Raw genomic sequence first — 24,356 nt, 5'->3', positions numbered from 1 at the left:
AGCTTTTCCCCATCAAGTATGATGTTAGTTGTAGACTTATCACCTGGCATCAGAGGTCTTTTGGTGTGATCATTGGGAAATCTTTGGTTTATACACGAGTCTACAAGGCAGTAATCTGAGAGAGAAGAGAATGATAACAAAGAGGATGTTTTTCAGAGCATGGGACCTCAAAAAACAGAGCTGAGAGAGAGGGGAACCTATGGAAATAAACCAGGGTGGAGGCTACCATCTGGTGGGCATCTGTCACCCCAGCTTGACTGGAGTTGTGGGTGTTTTTGTATGTTCCTCTTGAAGCAAGGCTGCACTGAAAAAGACCCAGCACTCCCTCTTTCCCCCCAAAAGAAACAAAAAAGAAAGGAAAAGGAAGGCCAAATGGGGCAGTTATATCAGTAAAATATATTTGCCCTCCACATGCAAGAAGGGGGAAATTTTCACCCAATACTTTAAGACAGCTGAGGCCAGCACATGGAGACTGTGGAGTCTGCAAGAGCATGCAGCCACTATGCAGAAACATTTTCGGTGGACTGAAAAATAAATCTGTGTCACGTGTATTTCTTTGATGTTAAGGTGGAGCTTTTCTACTCCATTTTAGTATTTCTGAAACACGAGGGTTTCCGAGTCAACGTGGGTCAATGATGTGGTAGCGTCTGACCAGCACTAAGGAAATACCGCTCATGCTCTCCCATCATTTTCAGCTCTACAGGAATGATTCTAGTTAATGAAATGCCAATTACGTGTAAAGTGTTAGATCACTCACCAGACCTACACATGTTCCCTACTCAACAACACTATGTATGCAAATGGTTCTGATAAGAAATAGGCTCTTAACAGATTAATGGATTTGGGGATCTCTGTGTGAATTTTATAAAGATGGTGGAGACTGACTATGCCACATCCCCTCCCTCACCCCTACAATGCTTTTAGGCTGTGGTCAGAGTTCTCTCTGAAGAAACAATGCTGCCTCTTCCAGGGACATGCTCAGACTAGATGTCTAAAGGTTTCACCCAACACCTATGAGCAAGGTGGGAAATTAAAGCTGCAAAGAAAACCTCTCCCTGATTTTTCATTTAAGAAGATACAATTTTTTAACCGCCTCTGCTGGCTACCGTGAGAGCTGAGATCCTGGGGTTCCCAAGTCAGTGCTGAGCAATGTTGGGGGTTGGCTGCTCCAGATGGGTGGCCAAGTTCTTCTGGGTAGGGCTGTGTCCAAGTGTCAGGACCACTGCTGGGCTTTAAAGGGTTAAGTGCAGGGACAACCCGCCAGTGCTGGGCTTGGTTAGAGTTCTTGCAGCTTCTGTCTTTCCAGGGTCACATATAGGTGGGGGCTATGGGCTGAATGGTATGCCTCTCAAATTCATATGTTGAAGCCCTAACTCCCAAAGTGACTGTATTTGGAGACAGAGCTTTTATGAGGTGATTAAAGAGGACTTACAGGTGGGGTTGTATCCAATAGGATTGGTGGCTTTATAAGAAAAGGAAGAGATACAGATCTTTCTCTGTACCCCTACTCCGGTCTCCACCATGTGAGGACACAGTGAGAAGATGGCTGTCTACCAGCTGTATTGGCCAGCTCCTTGATCTTGGACTTCCAGCCTCCAGAACCATGAGAAATTTTCTGCTATTTAAGCCACTCAGTATGTAGCATTTTGTTATGGCTGCCCAAGCAGACCAGTTCAGTGTATTGTCAGGATATCAATTATTTGGATAAGTTGAAGCCACACCCAGACAGGAGAGAGTTCAGGTTCCAGAAGACCCTCCCAGAGGCTACCCCAAGCACTTAGAAACAGCTACATTTACCATCAGGTTTGCTCCAGGTCCACCTCATCTTTCAGAAAGTTTCAAAGCCCTATCTTGGAGGAGAGGCACTCATCTGTGGTCATGTACAAAGAGAGTGGGGGCTGGACCTGTGTTCAAGTCCCTGCTCTTGCCACAGAGGGTCACACAAACCTGGGAAAGTCACTTCACCTCTACAAGTCTTCCTCACATGTAAAACTGGGACAACACAGCAGTAGCAGGTAAGGATGATTTTGGCTGCAGGTAACAGAAACCCTAGCTAGCAGCAGCTTAAAGGAAGAGGGACTTCTACTTCACAGAGAAGCAGAAGTCCGGAGGTAGCAGTAGTTGGCCAGGCTCTGCATTATTATAAAAAACTCATTTCCCTCTGCCCCCCTCCAGGGATTCGTTGAACCATCCTCAGCATGTTGGCTTTTAATTGCTTCTTTTTATTATTATCATTATTATTGAAATATAGTTGATTAAAATGTTGTATTAGTTTCTGGTGTACAGCATAGTGACTCAGTCATATACATATACGTGTGTATATATATACACACATATATATACTCCTGTTTCATATTCTTTTTCATTATAGGTTACTATAAGACATTGAATATAGGATCGAGATTTGCAGATGCTAACTACTATATATAAAATAGATAAACAACAAATTTATACTGCATAGTACAGGGAACTATATTCAATGTCTTGCAGTAACCTACAAGCACTTTAATTAGCAGTAGGAAAAAAAAATCCTCTTTCAAGATTGTTATGGCTCACTTATCATGGTTGTAAAGAAACTTCTACTTAAAAAACAAAATACTCTTCTTAGCAGGCATATCATATAAACCGTCCAATAAACATTTTCATTGAAACACTCCCTTTGGAATTCATCCTGAGGTCTGACTCAGATGCATATGATCTGATCAGGACAGTTTCAGAGCTACAGAAATCAAGTTCTCACCTAGGTCACACCTACTCAAAAAATAAATTTAGTACAAGGGAAATCTTAATAGTTCTCTATATAAAACTGTTATATCTCCAAACACAAGCAGAAATTCGTCCTGTTGTAACTCAGACCTGGAACAGTTGATAGGAAAAGGCACTATTTTGTCTACTCTTTCACCATAGATATAAAAATAAACAACACAATGTGCATGTCCGACTAAAATGAATGCCAATTTATAAAGGAAACAGCATTAACAGTCATTAATTACAGTACTGTTTTTGCTTCTGCTGTCATGACTAATGATCTGTTCTGACATTTTTACCTTTATTATACTTGTTAATGCCCCCAAATAAATAAATTCACAGTAGAGACCTAATAATTTATATATATTTCACCTGAAATCAAAGTAAAGGAGACCAATGACATTTGTGAAGAATGTATCCTGATAGTATTAGAACCCTAAATTCAAATACGACATATATTTTCTCCCATAAAACTTGTATTTTTAGCTAATAAGCATCACCTTCTAAAACCTCTTCACTTTCATCCCCAGCACCAACAGTTAACTTCCTCCTTAAGATTATTTTTATTTTTTAAGTAAACTTTTAATTTGAGAAGAGTTTTAGATTTACAGAAAAACTGCAAAGATAATACAGAGAATTCCCATATTCCTCTCACCCAGTTCCCCTATGATTGACATCTCATATTAGAATACATTTGTATATTTGTTACAACTAATGAACCAATATTGATATATTATCCTTAAGTAAAGCCTATATTTTATTCACATTTCCTTAGCTTTTTCCTGATGCCCTCTTCCTGCCCCAGGATCCCACATCACATTTAGTCATTCTGTCTCAGGCTCCTCCTGGCTATGATGTTTCTCAGACTTCCCTTGTTTTTGATGATCTTGACACTTTTGAGGAGTACTGGTCAGGCAATTTGTAGAATGTCCCTCAGTTTAGTTCTTCTGGTATTTTTCTCATGGTCAGACTGAGGGTATGGGTCTGGGGAGGAAGACCACAGAGGGGAAGTGCCTTTCTTATCCCATTGTACCAAAGGTACCTACCATCAACATGGGTTACTACTGTTGACCTTGGCTTTGGTTACCTGCCTGTCTGTCAGGTTTCTCCACCATAAAGTTACAGAGTTAGTCCCCGACTCCCTTTCCACACTATCCTCTTTGGAAGCAAGTTCACTGTGCACAGCTCACGTGTAAGGGGCTGGGGGTTAGGTTCCCCCTCCCTGAGGGCAGAGTGTGGACATCAGTTATTTGGGATTCTTCCGGAGAAGAGACTTATCTTCCCTCCATTCATTTATTCACTCACTCATTTATTCCGTCACTCCACTCACTTATTCATTCATCCACTTTTTCATTCATTCACTTATTCATTCACTCACTCATTCATTCACATCAGTATGAACTCCTGGATACTCAGAGTTAATTTTTAGGAAGAGGTAGGAAAGGATTTTGCTGTTGCTTGTGCACGTGCAAAGGCCAGGGAAGACAGAGGCTACGCATGTGGACACATGACTGTCACTAGCCTCCTTCAGAGCTCATGGCCCACACTTGACCTTTCTGCTGTGAAAATACTATAAATTCCTTGGTGTTGCAGAACTCTGGGCTAGTTTGAGCACCAAGCTGCGAATGCTGAACCCACTTGGCTGCCCATTAGTGCCTTGTGTTCTCTCCACACGGGCACTCAGAGGATCCTTTGAGACAATGTACGATGCTGAAACACAGCAGGTCTCAACTCCGGCTGAATCAGAGGGGGCACTTTGGAAAATTACCCATGTTTGGGCCAGCAGAACCCTGACTCCATGTCTCTGGGTGCATCCTGGACATCAGCGCTGCTTTAAAAACCTCCCAGGTAATTAAACTGCCCACCCAGGGTCGAGACCATAGTTCCTCACAAACTATGAGCATCTTGAAGGTTTTCAGCACTCTGCCTTACAAATGTAACATTTAATAAATGACTGTCAAACAAACTGAATGTGCTCACAGATCAGGCAACTTCTACAGCCATATGAGGAAAGCAACCTCGGGGATGAGAGATGGGGTTGCTATTTCTGATGTCATCTTGCTGACTGACTGTGCAACACTGTTAACACCTCGCGTCACCTCCCGCCATCTCCACTCCCAGGTTGAAGGAGGTACATGAAAAAGCCACCCTCTTCCTGCTCGCTGGCTTAGGGCTGAGATGTGTTCTAAAAGCTCTTAAAGTTGGCAAAGGTAGCCGTCTTCACCAAATCCTGGGAAGTCCCTCTGAAACGTCCCCATGGCTTGAAAATAAGAGCCTCAAATGGTGAATCCCAGTAACTAACAACCTTCTGCCAGTAATAAGGGTGGCCAGATTCAGCAAATAAAAATGTAGGATGCCCAGTTTGAATTTCAGATGAACAACAGATAATTTTTTTTTTAGTGTAATTATGTCCTGGGCAACATTTGGGCATACTTACACTGAAAATATATTCATTGTTTAACTGAAATGCCACTTACCTGTGTATCCTGTATTTTTTCTGGCCTCTCTACTAGTAATGGCCCCCAAAGAGTCTATTGGTTGCCTTGAGTTGCTTGTTTCAGGAGAAATGGATAATAGTATTACAAGATAAAAACATCTGAAAACCCTGTTTGCTCCCCAACAAAATACTTTGGTATTTGTGGCACAGGAACTATGGAGAACAGAATAGGATATAAGCAGAATACCCCTTTCTCCTTTTCAAAGAACTGAGTTCTTCAGCTCTGAACAAAGGACACAACAGAAGGGAAACTTTGGTTGCTGGCTGCAGCTAAGCCAATTTACCAAACAAAGGAAGCATTCAACTCACACTTTACATCACACACACACACACACACACACACACACACTTCAGCAAACTCTATGTAGAAAGAAGAAACAGTGATGAAGTGTTATCTGGCTAATCTTGTAATCATGAAGTTCTGTTACCTGTTTCTGCTCCTGTATGAGACAGAGGAAGGACACACAGCAGAAAAGGGGGAGAGGAGGAGGTTAATTGGTAATCAGATTTGCTCCTTCAGCAAACACTGCATGAGGACCAGATGAGCAGGAGAGGCAGCTCTGGCCTCTAGGAGCGACAGTTGTATTGTTGACATGCTCACACAACTACCCACTGCAGGGCATTAAGTGTCAGGATGGAGTTTTCTGCTGAACCCTCAGCACCTGGAACAGTGCCTTGAACACTGAAGCATTCAATCATTCATATTTGGTTATTGTTGGATAAATAGCACAGGTATGCACACAGACCTGAAGGAGGAAAAGTGGGGACCAGAGATGGCTCTCCAGGGAGAGTGATGCCTGATGCTTTAGGAAGAGTGAAAATGAGTTAGTTGGGCAGAAGCATTCTGGGCAGGAGGAGTGGCTCCTACAAAAGCCAGAGAGCTGGGCTCCCATGAGTGAAGACATCCACCCACCAAACAGCTAAAGCACAGGGACTTCAGGAGACAGGCTGGACAGGGGACAGAGATCTGGGAGTCCATTCAGAAGATGACGGGAAGTGGAAGCCCCAGTGGACAGAGGATGCTCCAGGGATCTGCAGATGGAGCGCTAGGTCACATCTTTCTCTCAAGGGGAAGCAGAGGAAAGGGGGGACCCAAAGGGAACTAAGAAAGGACACCCTTAGCACGAGGAGAGGAACCAAGAGAGGCTACTGCCATGGAAGTCAGGATAGCAGGTCATGGAGATGGAGGCACCGGTGTCAGAGAAGAGACAGGGCAGAGGGTTAAGGGATGACTTGGGGGTGACAGGTATAGAGGCTGCGTGCAGACAGCAGCATTTGTGACAATGGAGTGGAAGAAATGAATGGTTTGAGGGGGCAATGGGGCCATCAGGGTGCCAGTCCACAGGTGTGTCCTTAGAGCAGGAGGGGCCTCAAGATGTGCTGAGATGAAGAGATGGAGCACCAGGCAGGAAGATGCTGATCACACAGCTGGCAGCTGAAAGTTGGGATGCTGTGCCCTAGGACTGGCGGCGGGGGTTAGGGGGTGGGGGCTTTTCTTAAATTCCTCTCCCTTGAGCTACAGTACGAACCAGCCCTGGCCCATCTGGGTTTAAAGCCCTCTCCTGAGCATTCATCCTGGCTGTCATCTAGGTGAGCAGACCTCTTCCAAAGGGGAGGAAATGAATATTTCAGGGGGTAAGGGACTAGGCGATGCAACTCTGCCTCATTCATTTAAAAACACAAACAAACAAACAAAAAAACCCATGAGCCGGAAAGACAGTGACTCACAGGTCATCATTCTGTTGGCTCATCCAAGGTCTCTGGGACTCTTCAGGCAAGCCAAGAGTCTCCACGGAGATAAATTACAAAAAGGTCACCCAGGAATCCTGCTGCCTCAGCAGTGCTGGAGCCATCTTCCACACACAGACAATGAAGAAAACGCAGCTGGGGCAGCTGGCAGAGTCGGCTGCTGTGTTACTGTGTTATCTGGGTGTGGTACAAAGCCCACGTCTTTTGAATAAAGCAACTCCAAGATCTAGTCATTCCTTACTCCTTTGAAAAAAAAAATTATGGAAAGGAAACTGGGGACTCTGCATCCTTGAGTGACAACAGTCAACTATTAGTCCTTTAAAGAAGCCCCAAACAGCAGGCAATAAATGACCTATTCAGTATGCGATTTGGGAAGGGGTGGGAAGGGATGGACTGGGAGTTCAAAATTTGCAGATACTGACTGGTATATATAAAACAGATAGACAAGTTTGTATCGTATAGCACAGGGAAATATATTCAATATCTTGTAGCAGCTTATGGTGAAAAATAATATGAAAATGAATGTATGTATATCCATGTATGACTGAAGCAGTACACCAGAAATTGACACAACATTGTAAACTGACTATATCTCAATTTTTAAAAAGTACAAAAAAAAAGATGCCATTTGCACAATCATAAAAAACTGCACTAATATGAAACAGATAAAAATGTGCAAGCGTCATGGTTCATAAGAGTTGCACTCCATTTAAAAAGAAATGGTATAAAAAGGACTACAGGAGGGAACTTCTCCTCTGGGAACTAAATCACTCCCATCCCATCACTGGAATGGCTCCCATCAGATTCCTTACCTCTAACCCTTTAGGACTTGTTAAGATAAACACAGCATATTCAATAACTCTGATCTAAACTAAGATCTGGGAGTAAGCAGTTATTTTCAACAATTTTCAAAGTCTCCTCCTCCTGCTGCCAAAGCTGTTTTCTGTGCTCTTCTGGATGCAGTGATGTGGACACTTTCTCTTAACTCCACTGGAAAAGCAAGAACAAGAATGGGGAGAGAAAGGGAAGGAGGTCAGGAACAAAGATGGATAACTGCATCCTAAATAAATCACACGAGATTAGCAGAGGAGGTGAGACTTATGGAAAGTGATACCGGCAAAGCCAGAGCCTTTGATGTTGGCATATCTGGTTGAAGATTAACCAGTCAAGCAGAATAAATGGGAAAAGAGGATTTATAATTATTTGGGAGAGGAAGATAGATCAGATGTGGCAACCAGTTCACAGACTTGGCATAATACCCTCTGCTCAGTATTCCCCCATGGTATGAGATGTAAATTTATTAGCAAGTTCAGAAACTCCACTGATAATTTGTCCAAACTGTGAGTGGGAATCCCTAGAGCAACCGAGAGACGCACTAAGAGGAGAGCGGAGGAGGGTGCGTGCAGGCTGACCGCCTCCGTGCTATACTAGTACATGACTGCAAGCCACATTTTTTCTCCTGTATGGAAAGGAATAATCTCTCTCCTGAATAACTCTCAGGATTATGAGGAACAAGAGATAATGTAAAGCACTTGAAAATAACAGATCCTAATCATTTAAGATAATAACATCAACATTTTGGTGGTGAAAGGTGAGGAAAGCAGACTCTTTGTTGAATGGATGGATGGGTAGATGGGTGGATGAACTGATGGGTGGGTATAAATATGAGTATGTGGATAGATGGATGAGTGGATGGATAGATGGATAGGTAGATGGATGGATGGATAGATGGATGGTTGAGGGGATGAATGGATGGGTAGATGGATGGATAGATAGGTGGATGGATGGGTGGATGAGTGGGTGGATGGCTGGATGGATAGGTGGGTGGATGGATGGGTGGATAAATGGGTGGGCAGATAGATGGGTAGGTGGAGAGGTGGGTGGATGAGTGAATAAAGAGCAGCTAATCAGGCATGAAGCAGCTAACAGGAGTAGAAGGTTAGAAAGCATCTAACTTCAAGTCTTTTCAGATCATTCTCTCAGGTAAAGGCCTCCCTCCCTAAGGATTCTGAATTTAGAAATGGGAAGATATGAGCAGGGAATAGCCCTATCTAATGAACAAAATGTCATCTAATGAGTACACATAACAACACCCCTGGTCTGAAAGCTCATAACTCCTTTCTCACATTTGCTTAGCATTTATGTAGTATTTTAACATGTATTGATTTGGAATGTATAAGTTTAATATTTAATATGACATTGAATAGATTTCCAACAAGACACTCAAAGAACAGTCATTTAGGCAATACTTTTATCTTTAAATTTAAAAAGGCAAATAAGGTCCAAGAGTGTTTTAAAAACCTGTTTCAAACAGTGGGGGAGAAAGTTCATAATAGGAGCCTTTTTAAAAATCAATTTGAATTCCAATTGAAAACCTAAGTTACAGAAAAAGAATTAATTCTAAAAAAAAAAAAAATACAAAGTGTGTATTAAGAGACATTTTAACAGTCGGCTTTGCCAAGAGGTGAGTGAGCTCAAAGGATTACTTTCTGAGTTTAATTTCACTAGGCAAGGAAAAAAAAGTATCTCTCAGCTGTGCACAGAGTATCTGCCAAGGGAGGTCATTTAGGAAAGAGCAGCTTAATTTTGCTGTGGCCACACTAGTAACACTGGGACAATCCACAGTCTGTGAGGGCTCAGCCTGGAAAGCAAAGCCACATTTTACAAGGGCTCCCTGTGCTCCAGCAGGTGGGCTGCAAATTTGACCAGACTGCAGACACTGTGCCCTCCACCTTCACCAGTTGAATGCATTAACTTCTCCATCCCTTTACCATATGCTTTATCACACACTCAAAAACATGTCCAGCAGATGGTAGGTGACAATGAAAGAAATCTATCAGCCCTGCAAAAAAGTTGAAAAAAAAAAAAAAACAAAACAACAAACCTTGTTCTAAAGAGGCATCTAAAAACCAATCACCTTCAACCTCTGATTAGGCAGGAATATTTTAAATAATCAAATGACACTAAACACAAGGAACTTCTTTCATTCCATCCTCAAGAAGCACTGCCCTTTTGTATCACAATATTTGGAATAACAGACTTACATGGCTCTAATGAGATTCTGTTTTCCTAACTCAGAATAACCACAGATTTTCTCAGTGTCAAAAAATATCGACACAGTAATAGAGTGATTAGCAGTTTCCAGAGGATGAGTTTCTACCACATTAAATACCCAACAAATGCAGGGCTCTGGGGGCCCACATTCGAGAGTCAGACTGAACAATCCTATCTCAAGAGCATCAAAGCAAGAAAATGTTTTAAGTTCAGAAAATAATCCTCTCCTTTTACAAAATCTCTCATACAAACAGCAGAAAGGCTATTTAAGCCACTAAATCTGTCCGTCTGGTAGAAGTCCAAAGAAGCCAGGCAACAGATTGGAGAGAGTACCTCTGCTAAAAGGGCAACTGCACACACAGCAGGAAAACCACACACAGGTGCCACTGCTCTTTGCATGGATACAGTTTCTTAAAAATATCAGGCAGTTCTGAACTAGACTGAAAGTTAGGAAAGGCTACATGAGGGAAGAAACAGAACTGAAAAAAAGAGGACCTGACTCAAACACCCACTTCTTCCCCCATCCCATACGTAGATCTCTGGAACAGCTCGGTTCCATGAAATCTTCATGTGGACACGCACATACGTCTGAAATGCTAAATGTATATTCCTAGAGGTTAATGGCACAAGCAGAGGAAATAAAGAAACAATTGTACCTGGTCTCCATTTCCAAATGATATACCCAGTCTTTAGGGAAGCTTTTTCAATCTCAAGGAATTTCACTTTTTACAGTAGATCATTTCTTGGCATGCTCGACTCTAATTCAAAATTTCTGACTACTGTGAATAGATATGCTTAATACTTTATTAACTTTAAGAAAAGTCTGTTAGAATACTTCGAGGAATTGATTCAATACATGAATGACTCAACAGGGTTAATTAAGTATCCCAAGTAACTTCTAGGAGCTGCCTAGTCATTAAGAGATCCTGGCACTTGTTGGAGTGTATTGACTCTTACAACTTCTACCTGGAAAGAGGTCTAGCAGAAACTTATGAAAATAAATACTCACCAACACCATAACCCAGGAATTCTGCTCCTAGATATTTTCCCAAGAGCAATGAAGACATGAAAACATATGTCTACAGAACAACATATTAAAATGTTCACAGCAACTTTGTTTACAATAGCCCTGAACCAGAAAAAAATTGTGTTTATCAATAGAGGAATGGATGAATACACTGTAGAATATTAGTAGTCCAGTGGACTACTATTCAGCAATAAGAATAAGCAATCCATTGGTACATGTGACAAATGGATGGATCACACAGAAAAATTATGGTGAACAAAAGAAGCCAGGGTACATACTGTATGACTCCATTTACAGGACGTTCTAGAACAGGCAAGAATGGTTTCTGTAGTGGAAAAATGAGAACAGTGGTTTCCCCTAAGGGGTAGGAGCAGGGATTTACTGAGAGGGGCATGAGGGACCTTTCTGAAATGACAGCCTGTATCATAATGGGATTCAGGATTGCACAGGTGAATGCATACATCAGTACTTGAGATTTGGGTATTTCCTTGTATGTAAATTAACCTATGAGAAAGAAATCAAACAAATATTGAACACTAATTAATAATATGCATGCCACAGTATATGGAAGCAAGGGCACTGATATCTGACATATGCTTTAAAATTCATTTAAAAATCAGATGGACTGATTGATGGATGGACAAAAGGATAAATGAGTTGGTAGATAAATAACAAAGTGAGCAGAGTAAAATATTAATTGTAGGATCTAAATAGTGAGTATGGGGTATTCACTGTAAAATTCTTCCAATTAAAAAAAAATTATTGAATTACAGTCAGTTATAATGTGTCAATTTCTGGTGTACAGCACAATGTCCCAGTCACGCACATACACACATAAATTTGTTTCAGTTTTTTTAATGGCCAAACATTTTGGTGAAAAAGTTGGAAAAATCTATTAAAGTCCCATAATGGCATCATTTAAAAATTTATTTTCACGATCATCATACAAAGAAAGAGGAACTAAGGAGCTTTTTTTTTAAAGAGTGAAAAAGATTAAACTTTTTCAAGTAGGTTCAAATATCAAATAAATATTATATTTCACACCTCCTTTGGAGTGAATAAAGCCCCTACTTGATGCTCAAGGAGAACAAGGGCATCTTTACCATTCAAACATACTTGAAGGCCTGTTTTGCAAATAACTACATCCTTCCCTACCTCTGACTCTCCAATCGCTGGGTTCTAACAAGCTTCTCTTGTTATATAAATAGTCTGCCAAATATTAATGGGCTTCAAACACAAGCCAGAAGGTTCCCCCAAGCCCAGCTGGGTGTAACCCCAAGTCCCACCCTACTCGACTCGACCTCGGTCAGGAGCGCATGAGAGTGACTGGTGAGGGTTCCTTACCGCTTCCACACATCTGCATCCCACACAACGTAACACACAGGGCTCTGCTCTTAGGAGATGCTCCAAAGTAACTGTTCAGGGTGGCTTTCTGTGCCTCCCAGGCCAACAGGGACCACACAGCAGATATGTTTGTCTTTCATCATAAAAACGAACAGGTCCATTCAGAGACCCTTACTTGTACCAGTAAAATGCCACGAGGATCCAAATTGTGTGCAGTTTTAATTTAAACCTCCAAGTCAGAAAGCAGCCCAGTCTGAGGGTGAAGGCCAGGCTGCCTGGTGTCACACAGTGGACTCTGTCACATACTGTGTGACTTTGGGCAAAAGGTTTAATTTCTTTGTGCCTTATATTCTCCTTCTATAAAATGAGACTGATATTTGTAGCCTGCAAGATTGGTATGAAGATTAAATTAGGATAATCCACCAGGTACTCAGCATTGCGCCTGGCATTGCAACAATCACTCAAAACATGTTAGCTAATCACTCTGATTACTTTTCATGTCTGAGTGAAGCTGAGAGTGCCTGTCACTGTTACACTGACTTAACATTAAGTATAAGAGAGATATTGCACGTATTTACCATTCAAATAATTCAGTAAACTGTAGTCATCGAAATAAACCTCACTCCCAGGTTCTCAGGGTCAAAATACCAATACTCAGGACCACTATAAATACAGAATTTGGTATTGTATAAGCTGCCTGAGGTTTTCTTCACATATGCCTCCAGAGTTATGAGTTTAATCCCTAAAGTTTAGAGTTTGGTCAGCAAAGTTCTAAAATCTCAGGGCAGGAAGGGACAGAGAAGTCACTCATCCAACAACCCTTCCTGAGACTCTTGGAGAGAACACCCTCCGTGGTCTTCCTCCCTGCTCTTCTTAATGTCTCCAATGGCAGGGAAATCTGCCTCCTGAAACCCTCTGTCCACTGCTGATGGCACGACCCATCTTTACACTATGGCTGTGGGCCAGCAGGATGCAATCCCCAAAGATGTCCATGCCCCTCAACCTGGAACCTGCGAATATGTTACATTGAACGGCAAAAAGAACTGCAGAGGTAATGAAGGCTATGCACTTGGAGACAGGGAGCCTGTCCTGGATTACCTGGTTGGCCCAGTCTAATCACATGAGCCCTTCAGAGCAGAGAACTTCCTCTGGCTGTGGTCAGAGAGGGCAGAAGGGCAAATCAGAGAGCGATGACATGTGGGAAGGTCTCCTCATGCAGCTGCCAGTCTGGCAGTGGAAGGGACAAGGTGACAAAGAAAACAGGTGGCATTAAGGAGTGAAGAAAGGTTCCAGACTGGCAGCCAGCAGAGAAACGGACCTCGGTCCTCTATCGGTGGGGAACTGAATTCTGACAACAGTTTGAGCGAGTTTGGGAGTGAGTTCTACCCAGGAGCCTACAAGAAGGAACACAACCCCGCCAATGCTTTGATTCTGGCCATGTGGTGCCCCAAGCACAGACTTCATTGAGCTGTGCTGTGCCCAAACCTCCCACCCCTGGAAACTGTGGACAATAAGGGCATTGCTTCAAGTCATTGACTTGGGGTAATCTGTGAAGACAGCCATAGAAAATGAATGCAGTCGATCTTAAGATACTTGAGGTTTCCCAACACACCTTCTGGTGCCTTTTTTTGTTTAGACCAAACATTCTCTGGGACCAGACCATCTTTCTCAAATAAGACTTTGAGGCTACCCATGTAGCTGCCCTGTTTTCAAGAACAACAATAAATGTCTGGAGTTCCTCCATCTGATGAACTCAGTTCAGCTATTCTGGGGCTGAGCCTGTGATGACCAACAGGGATGAGGCTGTGTCAGAGGGTTGTGTGGATGCAGGGGCCTCTGGTCCAGCCCAGCGCTTGCTAACATCATCAATGGATGACCAGATGATATGGAAACAGCAGCACATGAAGCCAAGCGACTCAATTTCAAGCTTTCCTTGGAATGTGTTCAGGAGGGTCAACAGCAATCTTAAATCTAGCATCTAGGGCCAAATACAATCCTCCAAGTGTGGTCATACCAACACATGACAAAGGTTTATGTCCCAATCTGCCTTCTCGAAACCACAAATTCAAAGCAGCTCAAGATCACCCTGGAAGTTTTGGTAACTAAGTCATACCTTCTACTCACTTTTTACTTGATTAATCTTACAGACATCTAAAAGATCTAAGTCTTTTCCCCATTGGCTAAAAAACTATATATGTAACTTCCTTTCTACTCTACAATTTTGTTATCTTTACCCCACAGTTACTGCCTTGGGAGAGGTTTTATTTTTTATTTTTTTTTTTTTTTAATTTAAATCTTGCAAGCCTCTTGCTGTACACTGATGTCCGTGTCCCCCCAAAATTTGTATGTTGAAACCTAATCTCTAGTGAGATGGTATCTGAAGATGGGGCCTTTGGGAGGTGATTAGGTCATGAGGCTAAAGACCTCATGAATGGGGTTAGTGTCCTTATTAAGAAGAGACCCCAGAGAGTTCCCTCACCTGTTCTGCTAAGTGAGGATACAGCAAAAAGACAGACATCTACAAACCAGAAGTGGGCTCTCACCAGACACCGCATCTGCCAGCACCTTGATCTTGAATTTCCCAGCCTCCCAAACTGAGAGAAATAAATTTCTGCTGTTTATAAGCCACCTGGTCTATTGCCTTCTTTGACAGCAGCTTAAATGGTCTAAGACACATCCTTTTCCGCTTTATTTCATAAGAACATATGATCAATGTCCCTGCAATGTACTCATCCAAGTCATTAATAAAATATTAAAATCAACTATACATTATAAATAATCAAACAAATTAAGAATAAGCAAATAAACAAAAGTGTTGTTAACAACAAAATATTAAGACCCAAGTTACATATGCTTTAATTCTCTCTGTGAAGATGGGTTTCCATTAGAAAATGCTCCTGATTGAGCCTTCTCTTTGAGAGGAGAGATCTAAGTGCTAATTGTGGTGCAAAGGAAGCAAACCACAACCACACTCAGCTACTACTGGTATAAAGTCACCCACGAGGCTGTGCTAATTGCTGGTTTGAAATCAGAAGTCTTCCTAATATAACCCACCTTATGGGCTGAGGGTAACTTTCATCAGCGTTTTAGTGCCTCAGTTCAGCCCTGTAGAAATTACACTGAAAATCTTCCCTTCAATACGAATTCAACAATTCTTCTATGCAAATCCTCAGCTCAAAAAAGTAAATCTAGGCAAATGAGATATTCATTGGACTTGGACCTGATTATCTTCCCTTATTAAAATCATGTTTCTCTATTCCTGTTGGGTATAGCTCAAAACAAAACAAAACAAAACAAAACAAAACAAAACAAAACAAATCTTTTGTAAACTCAAGACTCACTTCCAAGTTCACTTCTCCTAAGCCAGCTTTTCCTATGACATTTGCTACTTCCCACAATCCCCAAAGACCTTGCTGGTTCTCATATTTGAGTAATGTGTCTATGTTTTATGTAAAATTAAGTTTTGAAATATTTGACTATATGAAATCTATATTTGATCACCTTATCTCCCCATTCAATTTAAGTAATATGAGTTTTACCTGTTTCTGCAATTATTATCCAGAGCTTCAACTGATACTGGAAATTATTACAGTACCAATATTGTCTAATCACTGCTGTTGCTGCTTAAATATTTGATCACCAAAAGGATGTCTCTTACTCAACAGATCTTTTAGGAGCATTAAGCGATGTTCTGTGTGCTTATGCTCTCTGAAATACAACTTCCTGTGGCTTACTGTGGACAGACCCTTGAAATACCTAGAAATAAACATCATAGACAACTTATAGCTGGGTTTTAGTCATGCAAGCATTAATGAGTTTCATCTTACTCAAGAGACTCTTGCCTAATTACATAAAAGTACTTTGGTGATGTCCTTAATTGATTTTTCCATTTCTTCTCCAATTGGATTGTAAAATACAAGAGGGTAAGGACCCCTCGATAATCAAGCTTACCCAAAATACACTGGCCCCTCTACACCACCCTCTTTTGTCTACTAAGTGTTTAGTATACTGCCTTCCTACAGCAGACGCTCAACATTTAGGATTTTAAGAACAGAAACGAGGGACACAACTGTGGGTGCAGGGAACTGAGGCTGCGCCACCATCTCCCAGGGGACAATGAATGGAACACTTTAGCTGGAGGGGATACTTCCATCCGGCAAATAACAGGAGAGAAAGTCAGAACAGGCATGTGAGGAAAGACAGAAAGGCTGTCAAGACCAGACTTCATAATTGAGCCTTCATACTTTGGGTAACAGGAAAATAGTCGATGTTTTTCTGCAGCAGAGAAACATGACTCAAATGGTGTTGGAAAAGAGCCATGTGGAGAGAGCCTGGGTTGAAAGGACAGACAAAAACAGAGAGGAAGACATGCTGCTGTCCACAAGGACCTGTGGGGGCACAGGGAGGCCAGGAAGGGAAACTGAAGAGAAAGGAATGCATGGATGTTCATGAGGTGGGAGGGAAGGAAAGACTGATAACTCCACCTAAGGCAACGTCTTCGGCCTTAGCATAACTGAGTCCTTCTCTCCCTTTTTCCAATATTTATTGACCTTTAGGCCAAAGCCCTGAAATTAAGACGGTTCAAGCTTCTGTCTTGAGTTGATTCCTCAGGAGAAGACACTTCATTATCTTTCCCCCTCTCCTGGCCTGTGAGGTTGGAACCCCAGGCCACTCCACCAAATCACTAGTGACCCCTGCAGCTGCTGCTCCGGGTCCTGCCTGAATGCCATGTGGCTCCCCTCTCTGAGCTACAGTAGTCTTTAATCTTTTCCTGGTGAAACAGAAACTGCAGGAGACCATGCAGTCTCACTAAAATTCCTGTGTTTCCCCACTGGGGCCATGTCGAGGACTATCCAGGTGTTTCTACACTGCTCTGCCCAACTCTTGCATGGCGGTGTCTTTAATTGTTCCCCTGGTTCCAGGCCCCAGAGGTGGCAGGGCTCATTTGCCTTGAGACAGGTAGAGAAATACCAAGGAGACGTGCTGGGCCTCTGAGACACACCTGGGAGGCCTTTTCAAGTTGGGGGTGGGGTCCTGTATTGCTTTATTATATGAAAGGCATCCGGGGCTAACAAAATCATAACTTTCTTTTACCTCGTTTAGTTACCAATAGGTTTTCAACAAAGATTAGAACCAAGTTTAAAAGCAAGCCAGATTTCTAAAAGAGGCTCTGTATTCTCCGTGCAGATGTGAATAATCCCAACTCTAGAAGGAACATAGATAATTTGATGCAACTTGCTTACATGTCACAGCCCACTGAGCACCGCTGGAAAAAAAAAAGTTACTTTGGTGGTGGTGGGGAGGTCCGTAAGGTGTTCCCCGAGGATCCCCAACATGGTACCAATTTGGCAGAATTCTGTTAGATGCAAAGACTTCATGCACTTCTCTGAGTGTTATCTTCAGCATCCTGGTCTCCCAAAGTGGTCCACGCTGTAACATGTCCCTGGCTGTATGGGTGCATCTCCTCTCACAGTCCTTGGGGGCTAGTATCTGTATTAGTTTCCTATTGCCACCAAGTGAAGGACTACAACTTAGTGGCTTAAAACAACACAAATTTACCATCGTACAGTTCTGGAGGTCAGAAGCCCCAGAATAGCATCATTGGGCTAATGTGAAGATGTCAGCCAGGCAGCATTCCTTCTGGAAGCCCTAGGGGAGAATCCATTTCCTTGCCCTTTCCAGCTTCCAGAGGCCACCTGTGTTCCTTGGCATGTGGCCCTTCCTCCATCTTCACAGCCTTCAGTGAGATATCTTCATCGTCTCTTTGACTCTGACCCTCTGTTTCTGTTGTCACATCTCCTCTGACTTGGATCTTCCTGCCTCCCTCTTCTAAGGATAATCCAGGATAATATTTCCACCTGGAGATCCTTAACTTAATTAGCTCTGCAAAGTCTCCCTTGCCATGTAAAGTACTATCATATTCACCGGTTCCAGGGATCAGGTCATAGACATCTTTGAGGGCCATGACTCGACCTTCCACAGGGTCTGTGTGGCTAGAGAACACCACTATCTGAGGTCACCTCACTTCTTTCGACCTGGGTTTCCTCATCTCCAGAACAAGAAGGATAAACTTGACCTTGAAGATCCTTCTAATGCTGTAAGAACATATCCACCCATCTAAAAAATCTATATAAATGTGTTACAAAAATGCACCCCTATGATCAGTGACTGTATGAATTATAAGAGAGAGAAAGGATCTAAGGGGGCAGCCAGGTTTTGAGTCTAGTGAATAGAAAATTTAAGGTATGCTGGACTGGAGGAGACTGGAAGATCAGGAGTTTGAAGTAAACTCACCGCACTGAATGGAGATGTCCAGTAGCTTGTTGTATATAAAGAAACGGAGCTAGGACACCAGGTCAAGGCAAGAGAGAGAAACGTTGGAGTTATCCACATAATAGGGTTTAATTACTGGCATCACTATGGATTAAGAGATTCTGTAAGTGGTAAATGAAAGAAAAAAGAGCAAATGTTTGCAGACTCACTTTAATCTGAGAGGAGGAGGATCCAGCAGATCATTTCAAACAGAGGCTTGATCAGAGGAAGGTAGAATCATCTTCAGTATGCGGACTGAACTGTTGATTTTAAGGGAACTTATTATGAAACCCTTTCTAAAGTGGTTAAATGCCTCAAATGTTGCCTATTTACAAGTTTGACTTTACAAAAGTAATGGTTTTTCTGAATTTAGGGCAAACTATTGCATCACACTAAAATTTCTTTAAGAACAATTACTTCATGCACTTAATTGGTCTATTTGGGGTGCTGAAGCTTAATTTAAAAATTCATTTAAAATATATATCACTTCCATGGATGCTATAACTGAATAATTTAGCCAGGACTGTGGTCTTTAAAAGTCCTGAAGCCATATTTGGTGAAATCAACTGAAAATCAACTTGTTTACAATATTTCTCTACAATTTGATTAAGCTATAATAGCATTATTGAAGTCTATGTGTTATCACAGGACAAATTCTTCCAACTAGGTTTCTGAAATATTTTTACATCCAATTCTTCCTTCAATATGCAGTATTATACATGTCTGTTATCTGTCCAACTTAGCTTCATGTACTTTTTTAGTAACTAGCATTTACTAAAATTACTAAATTAGTATTTAACAATAATAAAGATTATCAGATTTACAGAGATATCACTGATTTGTTCAAAACTAAGTCTTGATTAAAACTTGGAAAGTACTTTCATTTGCAAGCTATTAGTTCAGAAATCCATGCAATATTTTCTTTCTTTTGGTTAGATTTTTAAGCTAATATGCTATAAGTTATAAAGCACTGTTGGACAAATACAAATAGGATAAAAAATTAATTTATAAAGTCACTTCAAAGACTTTGCCAAAAACTCCCTAGACAGTGCCATTGCTTCTGCATAGAGCTCCATACCTGGCTTGCAATGAAGCCCAGAGATCTCAGCAAGTTCAAGTCCTGTAGTTTCTCAGGATGTGAGCCCTTGAGTTTTAATTAGATGTTATGCTTATAATATAATGTCAGCATATATTACGCTTGTTGGATGACCCTTCTGGTAGTTTACATCCCTTCATGGTCTTTCAATTGATCATGATGTTCCAATAGCCGAAATTTGAGTATGGCCAAGAATAGATCTCTGGAGAGAAGAGAGATGGCCAACCGTTCACCTCAAACATTAAGACAGATTGTAACTTTTCTGAGATGACCACAAAGTTAGTACATCATTGCAAAATACCTTACTATTATTAGACAATGAACAGCATAGTAAAGATCATACAATAGCATTCTGAGCATGAAGCCCCTAATCTAGCTCAGACCTTTCTTTTAGCACATAAAGGGAGTGCTGGGGTTCAAAACTACACCTCTGTAGAGCACATGTGCACAGCTTACTGCTCTTCAAGTAGCACCACCCCCATCAAGCCAGCCTCAGTGCACAGTTGTGTAAGAGGTGGAGAAAGTCAGAACTAGTGGGTTCATCTGAGTAACAGTTCTGATAAAATTCCCAGGGGAAAAAAAAAAGATACTATAAACACTTTAGGACATCTTAGGTGAAAACACTTAATAAAAACATGTAATCTCATGCTGGAGCTAGTTCAAATTCATGATCAACAAAGCCAACCCTCATAGTAACAGCTGTTGTCTTTGACATTCCTTGGTTGATTCAAAGCAACTACAGTGGGAAGAGCCAAATCTTAAATTTTATCTTGAATATATAAAAAGCAAAGTGATGTCAAGAAGTTTTGCAGATGTTAGTTTCCTCAGATGACATAACAAAGATTCATTTAATAAAGGTGTCATTTAGCCCCAGGGATCTAACTGGATTACTACGGTATCTGATGTGTATATTTGAGTTCACTCAGTCTAAACTCCGTTGGTGCACAACATCTATGTGAGCCCAATGCACGGTCAAAGTATGATTCAGGTGACACTCTATAATAAAAGCAAAACTCTTTATCAATTAGTTTTTGGGGAAGGTTCCCAATTGAAGCTTGCTTCTTAAAATGCATGCATGGTGCACTATAGTATATGTACTAGCTTGTCTTCACCCCTTCACTCTTTCAGCACTACCTGAGCACCCACCCTGTGCAAGACCATCCACCACCGGCCGTGGAAATGCAAAATCAAGTCAGAGGTAGCATTTGTTTTCGTTGTGTATGTGATCCAAGAGCGCAGAAAAGACATGAATTTAAAAACTGTGTTACTCTATGTGGAAAAATACAAATGAATGAATATAACAAAATAGAAACAGACCCACAGATAGAACAAATTAGTGGTTATCAATGGGAAGAGGGCAGGGAGGAGGGGAAAGATAAGGCTAGGAGTTTAACAGGTACAAACTACTATGTATACAATAAATAAACTACAAGGGCATATTGCATACCACAGGAAATATACCCTATATTTTATAATAACTTTAAATGGAGTATAAATTAAAATTTTTGAATCACCATGTTGTACACCTGAAATTAACATAATATCGTAAAACAATTATACCTCAATAAAAAAATTAAATAAAATTTTACAAAGTAAATAAAAATTATGTTACAAGATAAATGTCAAGACAATTTGAAGAACTCAGTGGGATTGAGTCCATTCTCTTAAAAATGATACAACTCAAAATCCAGATACCAGGTAGTGAGGCCCTCAGTTCTGGCAGCGGCCCTGGGCTCAACTCTCTACAAAGCCATCCTACACAATCAAGGACGCAATCCTGGGAGAAAAATAAAGATACTTGATACACCATTCCAACCTACCACACCCACGTACAAACCTATTCTTAGCCATGGCACAAACAGCTCACAGGTTGACCACTTCTCACTCACTTCATCAAATATTCCACTTCTGAGATTTTAGTTACCTAATCTGATTTTTAGCAGCAAGGTCTCTGTAAAAGTTGGTCTTTGACCTAAACATACTAGGTTTTTTCATGACTTTTTTTTTTTTCAACTGAGGCCAGGCCTTCTCCTATGTTATACGTTAATGAACTTAATATTTCCATTTTCCTTCTTCAAGTGCAAAAGAAAAAATTCAATCTGTACTTTGGAATTAATGGCCTGGTTGAAACACAAATATCATATTCATTAAAATCGCTGATTCAAAGAGCAGTAGGGTATTAATGAAAGAGGCTACAATTCAACACTGATGATCTAATGTCCTAAACATTCATTTCCCACATGGAAGAGATATGTGAGTCCTTCTGTACCTTATTAGTGTTCCCCCTTCCATAATACACTACTAAAGTTATGCACAACTCATAACGGTCCTATTCCATCACAGCTATAGAAAAAGCAACGCATAAAATAGATGCCAGCAAACGGTACAGCAAGTGATGAATATGAAAACCTTTAATTCAACATGCAGGTAACAAAGTAAACCCAGTGGACTTTGGGTAGAACCTCCCTTCCCTGTGGCAACATCAGAGGTGTAAATCTATTCAGGGTTCTCTGCTCCCACGCACTCTGGACTCAGAATATGTGCTGTAAGGGAAGAGGGTTAGCATGAGGAAAAGGTTGGGGGTGGGGGAGGTGTGGTAAAGCAGGGTCCCAGAAAGAAAATGGAGCCAGCCGGGATGGAGTGCTGCCTGTGCATTCTGTCCGCTGGGCAGAATTCACAGAACACACACCTTTCTTCGAGGAAAGGACAAGGGCAAGGTGTCTGGAGTGGGGTTGGGGGCGGAGAGCATCTACAAGGCTGCAAGGAAACCTTCACGGGAGACCTGAGAGGCCCAGCTAGGGTGGCAGCGGTGTCCTGGGTGAATGCCAGATGTTCATCTGCCGCCGCCTCACTCACCCTTGGAAAAGCCAGGCACCAGAGAAGCACTCGATTTAGACCCCACAAACGCATGCAATGGAAGCCTCGGGTTTCCGCCCAAATACATTCTTATTTTAAAAACAAAAGGCTCGTGGCCATTCTCAGAGACGACCACATTGCTTCCAGGGGTGGCAAGCAGATTTGCAGAGGCCAAAGAATAGACAAAAGGCATGAGCTGGCGCATACATCCCTGGAAATCATTTTTTTTTAAAATTGATTAGGGCCTCCCAGTTCCAATTCTTTCTCCTCTTAGAGGGATGATTCCTGGGCCCACGGGCAAATCCCTTAAGGCCTGGAAAAGACGTCGGATAGGGAGGGGAAGCAAACCTCGAAACTTTCCCAAACTGCAGCAGGCTGGAGGCGGGCAGCGGCCGCGGACCTCTGGGTCCAGGGGCGCAGGGGGCACCCCAGGGGCGGCGGCCACCCCCTCGGTCACGCAACAAAAGGGCCGAGCGCAGCCTCCGCGATCAGCATTTGAGGACCCCCAGCCCCAAGGAAGGGGAGCTGGCGGAGGTGACCCGGGGCCAGCCGCTCTCTCCGGGCGAAAGAAGAGATGGAGCCTCATGTCCCTGTGGCGCATAAAGGAACTTAGGATGCACCCAAACCAGCCACCCAAGTCAGCAACAGCTGATGCCACCCGCACCCCCAGCGGCCCACGGCCTCCCGGGAGCATCTGCCCGGGCATCTCCGCGTCCCCGGAAGGCACCGCCCCCCAAAAAGAGCGGCGCGGGGGTTGCAGGCCCGGCGGCGGGGACTCTGGCCGCCGCGGCGACACAATGCGGCCCGGGAGCCCGGCCGCCGCCGCCGCCTCTGCCGCAGGCCCGCGGCCGACACAAAGCCCTCCGCCCGGGCCCCGCCGCCGCCGCCGCCGCCGCCGCGCACGGACCTTGGGCTCTGGCGCCGGGCTCCCGCAGCGTCTTAGTCACCGCTTTCCAGACGTGGCAGCCCAGCAGGCAGAGCAGGAGCGCCGCCGACCTGCTCATCTCCGCGCCGCAGGGCCCCGGGCGGCGCGGGCTGGCGGATCACCGGCTCGGAGCCGCGCGTCAGGGGCAGCCGGCCGCCGCGCCTCCCTCCATGTCGCCTGGCTCCGCGCGCGCCGGGCCCGCCGCCCGATTGGCCGCGCCCCCGCCCGGCGCGGCACCGGGCCCTGCAGCCCACGGCGGCTCCCGCCTCCGCGCGCCCGGGTGGGTTTCCCGGGAGAGCTGCTGCCGCGCCTCCGCCGACTCCTTAACCCCTTCGCGCCCCCGGCCCGCCCGCCCAGGCACCCGGCCGTGGTGCCGCCTGGCGGCCGGTCTGGCGGCCACCCGAGAGGGTCCACCCCGAGGCCCGCAGGCCTCCCGGGGAAGGTGAAAAGCGACCTTGGCGCCCAGACCGCTGGCAGCCTAGGTTCCCCGCCGCTTTGGAATAACAGCACCTGCCTTTCAGGCCAGTAGCCTTGCAGCTGATTGACTGAGGGTCCTGGGTGGCACCGGGGTCTCACAGTGTGACCCCACAAGGTTTCCACAGGATAATGCCATCCTGCAGCTCTTCACGTCCCAATCCACCCATGAACTCCAGGGGAGATGTGACACCTAAGATCAGAGGTCAGCTGGGACAGAATCCCTCAACCCGCGTCAACTGTAGGTGGCCCTCAGTGCCTGAGTGTTGACAGG

At 43.3% G+C, this 24,356-nt stretch overlaps 1 protein-coding gene across 4 annotated transcripts in view; it reads right to left on the bottom strand.

Annotated features, from left to right (window-relative positions):
* FAM171A1 (family with sequence similarity 171 member A1) overlaps positions 1-23,830 on the bottom strand; it is a 123,793-nt gene extending 99,963 nt beyond the window's left edge. For all 4 annotated transcript variants that reach the window (XM_074358456.1, XM_074358458.1, XM_074358459.1 and 1 more), the window contains exon 1: positions 23,591-23,830. In XM_074358456.1, coding sequence (XP_074214557.1) covers positions 23,591-23,687 — 97 coding nt within the window. In that variant the 5' untranslated portion in view covers positions 23,688-23,830. The remainder of the gene's footprint in view (positions 1-23,590) is intronic.
* Positions 23,831-24,356: the final 526 nt, after the last annotated feature.

This window comes from Camelus bactrianus, chromosome 35, assembly GCF_048773025.1.
Source record: "Camelus bactrianus isolate YW-2024 breed Bactrian camel chromosome 35, ASM4877302v1, whole genome shotgun sequence".
Taxonomy (NCBI): Eukaryota; Metazoa; Chordata; class Mammalia; order Artiodactyla; family Camelidae; genus Camelus; species Camelus bactrianus.
Note: the sequence above shows the minus strand (reverse complement) of the source record. Positions and strands in the feature narration are given on the sequence as shown.